This window comes from Epinephelus moara, chromosome 9 (assembly GCF_006386435.1).
Source record: "Epinephelus moara isolate mb chromosome 9, YSFRI_EMoa_1.0, whole genome shotgun sequence".
Classification (NCBI taxonomy): domain Eukaryota; kingdom Metazoa; phylum Chordata; class Actinopteri; order Perciformes; family Serranidae; genus Epinephelus; species Epinephelus moara.
This window is the reverse complement of record NC_065514.1, coordinates 2739243-2750714: the sequence shown is the minus strand read 5'-3', so window position 1 is coordinate 2750714 and position 11472 is coordinate 2739243. Positions and strand designations below refer to the sequence as shown.

General features: G+C 44.3%; 2 protein-coding genes across 2 annotated transcripts in view; both read left to right on the top strand.

Annotated features, from left to right (window-relative positions):
- Positions 1-11472, top strand: part of LOC126396061 (E3 ubiquitin-protein ligase MARCHF5-like) — a 158653-nt gene that overhangs the window by 56771 nt on the left and 90410 nt on the right. The gene's annotated exons all lie outside the window — the stretch shown is intronic.
- Positions 1-11472, top strand: part of LOC126396011 (fibroblast growth factor receptor 1-A-like) — a 28657-nt gene that overhangs the window by 9536 nt on the left and 7649 nt on the right. Inside the window, exons 2-6 of the mRNA XM_050053829.1 lie at positions 1470-1624; positions 7577-7678; positions 7764-7942; positions 8029-8152; positions 8304-8494. Coding sequence (XP_049909786.1) covers positions 1501-1624; positions 7577-7678; positions 7764-7942; positions 8029-8152; positions 8304-8494 — 720 coding nt within the window. The 5' untranslated portion in view covers positions 1470-1500. The remainder of the gene's footprint in view (positions 1-1469; positions 1625-7576; positions 7679-7763; positions 7943-8028; positions 8153-8303; positions 8495-11472) is intronic.

Sequence of the window (11472 nt, the reverse complement as noted above, 5' to 3'; positions counted from 1 at the left end):
TCTCACGCAGGCGCAGAACGTACGTGCTACTTGGCCGTCGGATGTAGTCCGTGTAGTGTGTTCAAATGCAACTGACACAGGGCGACGTGAGGCGACGTAGACGACGCAACAGTTGGCTTTTGTCGCCGCTAGTTCTTTGATGTCGGTTTGGTGTGTCAGCACCTTAAGAGTTAACAACCAGCTTGCAAAAATGAGTCCGCTGATGTGATTGTTGTATTTAAAGTCAGTAGTGACGTGATAACAAAAGTAACGTTGTAACTAGTTGTTTGGTTTTGGAGTAACTGTAATATTATGACTGAAATTTAATCAGTAATAAGTTACTTTTTCCAGTAATGAGTAGTGTAATATTATTATTATAACGCCTTAGTGCCCCAAACTGTTCACCACATCAATTGCGTCTTATTTTTTATTTTACAGATCTATTTTTAGCTCGTCATCATCTCGATTTCATCACTGAGGAAAGGTCGTAATAGTTTTTGTCAACATAATTAACACTGGTGCTCAACACTGATGGGCTCCACAGTCGCTGACGCCGATTCAATATGCTGAACCAGGGGAAGCAAACAAGAAAACAACAACATGCCAAGTTGATAGAAGAACTGGTGAAGCTTTGAGTCATACGATTTTCAAGGATCAGATGATTCAGAACTGGTTCTCGATTCCCATCTGTAGTTTTGAAAGGAGATGATTTTCTAACATTTAAAGTCCAACATTAATCGATTTATTGAGGAAATAACCTGCAGATTAACTGATAATTAAAGTTGTCTTTAAACGCAGCGTCAGTTGTGTGAATATGAAGAAAAGAGCACTTTCACTGTTGTTTTCATTTTGGTTATCCAGTGTTTAGCAGAGGAGGAGGAGGAGGAGGAGGAGGAGGAGGAGGAGGAAGAGGAGCGTTCACACCTTCATGGTGACACAGGCAGCAAATGGTGCTGCTGTCCGTCTGTTTGTTTTAGCCTCTCTGTGTGTGATTTATTGCTGCCGTGTTTAGTTTGACACTCGACAGATATGTAGTCGTCACAGGTGAGCTGGTGTCAGAGGGTTATGGGTGCGCGTCATCGTGTCTTCACCTCCTCTGAGAAACAGCTGCACAGGTGTGAGCAGCCTGGGAAATAAACCACACGGTGCAGCTGCAGTCCACGCTGCTGGGTTCCTGTGTTGAAGTTCAGTTTCCCAGCAGCCACTGGGGCTCAGTGTGAACGGGCAGAGACCCACATTATTGGGCCTGGATTTATTCTCATTTCTCATTGTTTGTAGAAGAGTAAGTCATTATTCAGAGAGTTTCTTGTTATAATGACTCACAGGATCTTTTTCTGTCGTCACACTGGCAGTAACAAGCTTCCATACCATAATGAGCAAAGCACCAGTGATGTAACACAAACCCAATTTGCAGTAAAGTCGTTTAAAGTCTCGTCGTCTTGTGAATCTGATGTAATAAAGTTGTGTGTGTCTCTGTTCTCTGGCTGCAGTGTGTCTCAGTCTGGACGTGGACGTGAGTTGATGTGCGAGGACAACATGTCTTCGCCCCGCTGCTTCCAGCTGCTGCTGTCCTGCATCCTGCTGCTGCTGCTGGTCCAGTTCCCTCAGGCTCGCTCCAGACCGGCCACAGAGGACACGGACACGGGTAGGATACTTCACAGATGTCACCTGTCTGCTGAAGACTTCAGTCTGCGGTGGTTTCTCCTGATCGATATCCTTTAATTCTTATGTTTTTTAAATCAAATTAAACTCCAGACATGTGTTTGTGGTCTACGTAGTGTTAAACACAGAACATCTACTGTTTCAACATGAACAGATAAAACACAGCTGTTGCTTTTTGTTTTCTGTAATCAGAAAGTCCTGAAACAATTAGCTGAATAACTGGTAAATTAACAGTTAAAGAATCTGCAACTGTTTTGGTAATAAAGCAAAAGTGCAATTAAATCTCTAACTCTTCTTCTTAAACATGACGTTTTATTTCACAGTGTATATTAAACTGAATTTCTTTTTTTCTTTTTTTTTTGCTTAATTAATTTTTTAAAGACATTTGAAGATGTCACTTGATGAGACATGCACTGTGTTGGTGTTTTTGGACAGCGGAGGCAAAACCAAACCTAGTTCTGGTTGCAAATTCATAGCTGAAATGTGATATACTGCTGAAAACCACCAAGTTTTGATTACACAAGTGACTGGAAATGCTGCAATGTGTTGGTAAAAACAACTGGTTTGGGCATTTGTACAGTATTCTGAAGCAGATATGTTGAAACTTTGTGTTTCTTTACCTTTTAACAATGCTCTGACTAACGTGGTGATGTTGAGACACAAAAACCACTGGTTATGGTTGGGAAAAGATCATGGTTTGGCTTAAAGGTGCGGACACACCAAACTGACATCAAAGAACTAGCGGTGACGAAAGCCAACTGTTGCGTCGTCTACGTCGCCTCACGTCGCCCTGTGTCAGTTGCATTTGAACACACTACACGGACTACATCCGACGGCCAAGTAGCACGTACGTTCTGCGCCTGCGTGAGAGAGAGCGGAGTGAGAGAGTGGTACATCCTGTCAGCCGAGGGGTTTCCTATCTGTGCAGCCGAGCACCGCAGCACCTCCACGGACTATTACATCCAGACGGTCCCGGTGTTTCCTCCGCAGGCTCCACTTCACTCAGCTGCCCGATAAACCCGCTGCTTCTTCCCACTTTAACCTGAATAACAAACCAGGGCTCGGTGCTCCGGTTGGATCCAAACGGAGAGCCGGGGCTAGCTCAGAGACTAGCGGAGGCTAACTGGCTGTGCTTCCCTCCGGTCATGCTGCGGCTAACGCTCCACTAGCCGCTCCCAGCTATCTCCGGTTTGTTATTCAGGTTAAAGTGTGAAGAAGCAGCGGGTCTGTGGGGCAGCTGAGTGAAGTGGAGCCTGAGGAGGAAGCACCGGTTAGCCCCAGTTTCACTACAGGCAGATTCACTCACTACAGGGACGAGGAAATAAAACCTGAACAGCCAATCAGAGTGATCTCTCTCACCGACAAGCTCTGCCACCGACTCAACATGCTCAATCAGCCGAAAAGCCACTGACGCCGAAGTGCCGACGGTGCAGGACACACCGCAAAAACTAGGCCGACAGACGCTCACTGACGGCCCCGACTTTGGTCGACGGCCGACCGTCTGCTTGGTGTGTCAGGGCCTTTAAACAACAGCTGCTGGAAATGGTGCGTTCATCAAAAAACAACTATTTCTAGTTCCCCATGTACAACTGGAAATACTATAATGTGTCTCTTAAAAACAAGTTTTGGCAGCAGAATTGCTGCTGGAAATGTTGCAATGTGTTGCTGAAAAATAACCGGTCCTGGCATTTGTACATATTTGTACGTTGAACCTTTATGTTTCTTTGCATTTCAGCAACACGATGTGATTCACATGTGGTTATGTTTAGGCACAAAAATCACTTGGTTAAGGTTGGAAAGATCATGGTGTTGCTTAAAAGAACAGCTGCTGGTAATGCTGTAATGTGTCAGCAAAGAGCACTCAGTTTTGGTGCCAAAGTTGCCTCTTGAAATACTTTCATGTGTCTCTAACAGACAAAGCAAAATTCTGCTGGAAATGCTGATAAACTACCAGGTTTGGTGACACTAATGCAGCTTAGAATGTTGCGATGTGTCACTAATAACCAACCAGATTCAATGACACAAATGTTTCTGGAAATGCACAGTGTGGTGCTAAAAAGCACAGTTTCAGTGCCATAGTTGCCTCTGGATACGCTGTAATGTGTCTCTAAATCACAACCATTTTAGCAGCTCATTTGCTGCTGGAAATGCTGCTGTGTGTCACTGATAAACTACCGTATTTGGTGACACAAATGCAGCAGGAAGTGCTGGCATGCTTTGCTAATAAACAACCAGATTGGGTGATGTAAATGCACAACGTGGTGCTAAAAAGCTCTCAGTATTGGTGACACAGTTGCCTCTGGAAAAACCTCAGTGTGTCTTCAGAACTACCAGATTTGGTGCCACGGTTGCTGCTAGAAATGCTGCAATGTGTCGCTGAAAAACAACTGGTTGTGTTGTGTCTTGAACAGTGAGCAGCCGCTTCACTGTGGTGAAACTCAGCTCATACAGCCTGACGTTAATGCATATTAACATACAGGTCTAATGTGTCTGTTTGCAGAAATGTACAGTGCAGCGTTTTCCTCTGACGACTGGGCTGTGAATTCCCAGTTACTGCTGCTGGTGTTTTGCAGCCTGTTTCCACTTGGTGTGTGTTGTTTGCTCGTCTCTTTTGTTTGAGAACTCTTTCATGAGTCTGTTCCCAGCCGCGGTCTGCGTGTTTAAAACTGTATTAAATATAAAAGCTTATAAAAGTTTCCAGTGAGAGAATTTCTTTAATAAGAAAGTGACTTTTCTTAAAGCTTTGGCTGTTTTTGGCTTCGAAGCATCTGAAGCTGGTTAGAGTGATTTTTCATGGTGTAACCGAGGCTTGGCTCTCAGGGTGCTGGTTATGGTCTGTGTATCCTGTCCAGACACAGTAACACAGGAACAGATGCACACAGTCTGCAGCGTTACACACAGACACAAAACATGCCAGTGTTTGTCTGTGTGTGCGTTTGCATGTATATACCTTCAGTGTGTGTGTTTGTGTCTTCTCGTCCAACCATCTGGACCCCAGCTGACTGCCAGTCTATGTGATACTGTTGTTTTTAAGCTCGTCGTAAACTCTTGTTTTTCTCTGCGTGGAGAGCACATCAAATTTAGCCTCTCTGCTGCGTCTCCTTTCATAAACAAAGCCTGCTTTCAATTTCCCACCTCGCCCGGTTGTATTCTCCCAAATGAAGGTTTAGTGTTTGGAAACCACTTCCCTCCTCTCCCCTCCTCTCCCCTCCTCTCCCCTCCTCTCTGTCTCTGCTCTCTGAGAGTGAAATATTCCTGTAAGTGCCGTGAACTCTCCTCGAGCCCTGTAAAAAAAGCCTCCCTGAAGCCCAGCCCTGTCTAACCAGGAACGCTGCGCTTTTTATAAACTCTTTGATGTGTTTCACAGAAGCTGCACATTTACCATAATCTATATTTTCAGCACCACAACACAGGGTTTCACAGAGATTCCCAGCTTCACACACGTGTCTGAGTGGGTTGTTTTCTGCAGCTGGGGCTTCTCCCGTCCACCTTCAACAGAAACACAGAAGTATCATGGATATAAGTTCTGCATTATTATTATTTTTACGCTAAAAGGAGAGCAGGGGAATGTCTTTTATTTTCTTCCTCACTCCAGAGTTATATATTTTTTTTCAGATTAATTGTTTTAAAAAAGGATGACATGAGCACAAATGATGGGTCGTATGCAGACAACAGTCCCGTCTTATCTTCCAGTCACTCTCTAATAGAATCAATATGTCAGGTGGAGAAACAAAACACTGACAGGCGAACTCACGAAAGGATTGTGCAGCTTTTTCGGCTGCTAGACCTGCACAAAGAAGGCAAAAATAAAATGTGTAATTCTTTTGCCTTTTATTTGATGGGACAGATATCACGTGAAAAGGCAGATTTATACTTGTGTGTCAGCTCTACGCAGAGCCTACGCCGCTGTGAGCATTTATACTTGTGCGGTGGTGTGTCTGTGTCACTCTGCAGTTACACCTCCAAAACACTAGTTGGTGTCAGGGTTTCTGTGAAGTGCTGTAAAGTTTAGTTGATTCAAAACACACATTAAACACACATTAAACATGGCTTAATAGAGACAGTTTCAAACACAAGTACACAAATCAGCTTCACTGTAACTCCACAAATACAACATGCTAACGTTATTAGCACAAGTCTATGGCATTTTACATTGTATAAATTAGCCTAACAGCTAGCAGAGATTTCCTCTGCTCATATGAAGCCAGGATAAATCACACACAAGACTTAAAATGCTATTTTAGTGGAGGCTTTAGCAAAGAGCATGGATACCAAGAGGCAAAGCTCAATATAACGCCCCATAGCAACAGACTCGCCCATGGTTTCGTCCTACCGCCGCCATATTGGACCGTCAGCAGACCCGCTTGCATACAAAAACACACAGACAAACTGAAGTATATCGCTATTAATTATGCTTACAATGCTACTCACCTCGTGATAGCTTGGTCACAGCTGCTTTTACACGTTTTTGTAAAGCAAAATATAGACTTTAAAAAAAACAAAACGAGGAAAAACGGCTGAGATGGCATCTCTACATATTACATCCACTTATGAGAAGATTAACTTTTACTTTTTACTTTTACACATTAAAACACATTAATGGTGACGTCACATAGTCAGGAATAAAGATTTATTTACAGTTTGTACAGTAAGGGAATAATAATAATAATAATAATAATAATAATAATGTATAAGCTATTTTAATATGATATATTTTAATGCTAAAGCAGTAATCAGTTCTGATATAAATGGTCCAAGAGGCCATATATGTATATATATATATATATATATACAACAAAACAAAACGGGCATATTAAATGGATATTAAAACACTTTAAAACTTACACCTCAGGAGTTCTTACCTGTCGGGATCCTTTGGGAAATGGTGGAAGGCCAGGTGCAGGGTGTTCCACTGATAGTTGTTGCAGTTAATTGCACTACACTGTTTTCTTTTACTTTTTTTCTCCTCTCTTCTTGACATCTTGCATGTTGTCTGGGCGCAACAGTCCAAGCTCAACAGTCCAAAATGGCGTTAGCGCCCCTAGTGGCTGTTGGCAGAAATTCAACGGAGCTTCGTCTCTTGGTATCCATGCTCTTTGGCTTTATTGTCTTCACAATTTATTGTTTCTTATCTGTGAAATTAAAGTAAATGATATTTTTGTTGTGTGGCGGCGTGAGAGAAAAACGTTTTCTTCACAAATTCAGCACAACACAGTGTGTGTAACTGATAACTGTAACTGGGTGAATTATTCCTTTAACTGATAATGTAAATAATGATTAATTTCAGCCACAGTTTGCCATAAATTTGGGTCATTTCATTTATGAATGTGAGCCAGCAGCTGTTGTTGGCACATTTTCACTGTGTGTGTGTTGATGAAGGTTTAAGTTTGGGTCAACATTGAAAATTGTTTATGCTTCAACTCTTTTGGTTTTTAATGATGAAACAAGTTTGACCAGTTTAACTTCTTATTTTAAGATACCAGGAGGGAAGGGTTGTAGTGTGTCTTAAAGTCAAAGAGGTCAAAGGAAATATTTGTAACTGTGAGGAGGTTCTCTGCCTCCCCCCCGGTCTCCATTAACTGTGGTACAGTCTGTCAGCAGTGATGTGTGTGTGTGTGTGTGCGTGTGTGTGTGTGTGTGTGTGTAGCTGTTAATGGCCGGGGCAGAGAGGGAGGAGGTCTCTGAAGTTCAGGAAGTGGTCGGGCGCAGCACTGAGTGGCGACAGCTCCTGTCTGCCCGCCTGTGCAGGAAGAGGAAGGCTTAGAGCCTCGTTCAGTGAGCTAGGGTCAGAGGTCAGAGGTCAGAGGTTAGAGGTTAATCCACTATCTGCTTTCATTGTCTGTCAGAAGGAACATCTGAGACTCCCAGAGAGCAGCCTTAAAATCTGCACCAACACGCCGACAGTTTCTGAACAGCTTTTAAACTTGTTTTGCAGGCGACGCGGTAAAATCCTCTGAAGACGAAGAAGACGATGAGTCATCCTCAGAGGAAAACAAACTGTCCAACGAGCTGTCAACAAGCAACGAGAAGCTCCAAAGTAAGCCTCAAACTCTTCTTCTCTGTTGCTTTGTTTTTGTTTTGTTTTTAAATCAGTGCAGGTGATTGTGATGTTTGTGTCTCAGTGTCGGCGCTGGCGCCACAGTGGGTGATGCCGGACAAGATGGAGAAGCAGCTCCACGCCGTCCCCGCCAGCAAGACCGTGAAGTTCAGGTGCCAGGCGACCGGAAACCCCGTCCCCACTCTGCGCTGGTACAAGAACGGGAAAGAGTTCAGGAAGGACCAAAGAATCGGAGGCTTCAAGGTGACGGAGAGAAAACGTCAGAAGTCCGACTGGTTGTTTTAATGAGTTTATTTTATTTATTCACTGATGTGTCGTCCATCTTTCAGATCAGAGACCACATGTGGACTCTCATAATGGAGTCGGTGGTTCCATCTGATAAAGGGAACTACACCTGTGTGGTGGAGAATGAATACGGGAGTCTCAAACACACCTACCTGCTGGATGTAGTCGGTAAGAGAACCTGCGTCTGTGCGTCCACATCAGCGTCTCCAGGTTGTTTTTAATAAAGATCTCCGTACACTCTCAACGACAGGAAATGTCTCGAGTTTAACGAGACGTGTTGCAGGTTTACCTCTAACGTTCTCTGATCTGTCTGCTGCAGAGCGCTCCCCTCACAGACCCATCCTGCAGGCTGGGCTGCCCGCCAACCAAACCGCAGTCGTCGGTCATGACGTGGAGTTTGTGTGTCGAGTGTTCAGCGACCCGCAGCCTCACATCCAGTGGCTCAAACACATCACTGTCAACGGCAGCAGAGAGGCACCAGACGGACACCCGTATGTCCTCGTTCTCAAGGTTTGTGTGCACGATAAGCAGCTGCACCACAAGTGCTCAGATTCACACAGTGTTTTAGACTCGATCACACAGAATGTGTTTTGCAGGTTGTGAAACGCGAGGCACACCACACTGCCTTTTTTTAATTAAACTGAATGCCACTGTGCCTTTTTATTGTTGCCAGGCAACCACAGACTCACCTTCTCACTTTAACCTTCCCGTGTATCAACCATTTATTTACCGAATGTATCCTGCAGTAATCAGTGTGTAGCTGCTGCCATGTTGAGGCAGAGGGTACTGTCTGTAGCTCTGGTTGAGGGTGAGAGGCTGTCAGCAGATAAACAGAGATCTGTGTGGGTACATGAGACCCTAAAAAAGAGGCTGGATCATGGGGAGTACCACCAGTTGGTCCAGGAGCTTCTCCTCCATCATGGACGTTTGATGGCCATGCTAATGTTGGTGTAAATGGGTATGAAGCTGTTTTTATGGCTCCACACTGGCGATACCGCAGCAGTTTTTAAATTTGGCACAAATGTCCACTTGGGCTCAACGATGAACTGACAAGATTTTGGTGGTCAAAGATCACTGTGACCTTGTGGCCATGTTTTGTGAATGCAATATCTCAACAAGTCCGTGAGAGAATTTTTTCAAATTTGGCACAAACATCCACTTGGACTGAGTAATAATCTGAATTCAATCATCTTGAGAGAAAAGAATATTTATTTACATGTGTCCATGAGTATGAGAAATGTGTGAAGTCTCTGGTGGATTAGGGAACCTTGATAGTTTGAAAGTTCAGTGTGACCTCACAAAAATATGTTTTTGGCCATAACTCAGGAATTCTTACACTAATTATAACAAAGTTTAACACAAAAGGAAGCCACTGTGACATCATCATGTTTTAACGTCATATCTCAGGAACAGAAGGGGAGACATTTGGTCAGATACTGAATTGGTGACTCTAATCTTGAAACTGTGCTGATTGTATAGATCTTCTGTGTATGAAGCTTCCATGTTTTCACTGACATGGATGGAGACTGTCAGAGAAACCTGAACAGTTTGTGGAGGAGTCAACCACAAAGCAGTAATTCTAGTATTTTGTTCCAGCTTGTGATGCTGCAGCGACTTCCTGTTGATTGAGTTTGATTGGACATTTGCACTTCACAAAGTCTGAACTCGATATTCCTTCAGTTTAAATGGTTGGAGAAGACGTGCGTCTCTATGCTGGGCCTGTGATTTGAAAAAGCAGCATTTAAATCTGGTCCTAAGGGAGAGCACGATGGAAACAACACCAGGTTTGTTATTTGAATTTAATTGTTGGGACCTCAGAGGTTTTTTCCTCTGTGTGTATAAAACTGTGCGGCAGCAGTGTGTCAGGATGACTACATGTACGAGCTCTGCTGTGATTCAGGACCATAAAGTGACGTGTGTTTGTTACCTTCACTCGTGGTGATCCAGTCGGTCTTTATGCTGCGTGACGCTGAGTACATGTCTGTGTGACACAGCAGAGTGAAACCACATCTGTGATGTGCTGTGGACTCATGTGGTGAACACGTAACCAGCAGCTCTGCACAGATTATTATTATGTTCCTTTTACAGGCACAAGAAAGGCTGAAGACAATGAAAAGAGCAGGTTTAAAACCAGGTTATTTACTGAAACATGTCAGGAGCATCAGTCAGAGAGAGAGAGCTCAGCTATCCCCAGAGAAATCGCTCGGCCAGGGTCCTGTAGGGATGCACAATGGCAGCAGGAAAAGAACGTTGGATGTTGTCAGAGGATCATGTAGACATGTGTCTGCCTGCTCAGGCCAGCTATACAAACTTTTTATTTTATGCACAGCTGCTCAACATGGACACTTTCATTAATCTCCAAACATCAGACATGAAGGTGTCCTGTGGAGTTTTCTTGTAAACAAGTAAAAGTTTTGTTTTACAGTCGTGTTGAATGAATTTCCTTCTCCAGAAAACATTTGCAGAGCAGAGTTTTACGAGTGTTTTAAATCCTGCATTGTTTACATCCATGTTTACCAGGCCTGCAGGAAGTGCGTCCGACTTTGACGCCAGTTTTCACAGAGGTCAAACAGTGGAAATGTGTCCGTCACATGACGCCCTGTGGCCCAGAAAGGTTTGGCAAAAGACACGTTTGTAAATCATCCGAGGCCGGGTCTCAGGGCCAGCGGGCTGAGCAAAGCACCCCAGACGTCCCTCTCCCCAGCGACGCTTTCCAGCTCCTCCTGGAGGACCCCGAGGTGTTCCCAGACCAGATGAGATATATAATCCCTCCAGTGTGTTCTGGGTCTGCCCGGGGCCTCCTACCAGTGGGACGTGCCCAGAACACCTCTAACAGGAGGCGCCCAGGAGGATCCTGATCAGACGCCCGAACCACCTCAACATGAAGGAGCAGCGGCTCTACTCCGAGCTCCCTCCAGATGTCTGACTCCTCCCCCTATCTCTAAGGCTGAGCCCAGACACCCTACAGAGGAAACTCATTTCGGCCGCTTGTATCTTTGACCTCATTCTTTCAGTCACTACCCAGAGCTCATGACCATAGGTGAGGGTTGGGACGGAGATGGACCAGGAAATCAAAAGCTCCCTCTCTACGTTTGTAAATCAGTGGGTCCATTTTTTCGCAGCCAAGCAGCAACCTCCGGGGCTGAGGTTTTCACCCTCATTTTGCATCACAGAGACTATCTAATATTTTGAGTGTTCATACCTGGTGACGTGTTTCTGTCAGCGGGAGTCTCGCCGACTGCGTTACGACCTGTGTGTGCACACCACAAGATTTGTCGTAGAGACATGAAACTTTGCACAGAGATGCCTCTCCTCATGAGGAACACATTTGCCTCAAGAACCCATAACTTCCGCTTATATAGATTTTCCGCCATTTTGAATTTTTTGAAAAACACTTCAAATGGATCTCTTCCTAGGAAGTTTGAGCGATCTGCATGAAACTGGGTGAACATAATCTAGGGAGCAATATCTAAAGTTCCCTCTTGGCA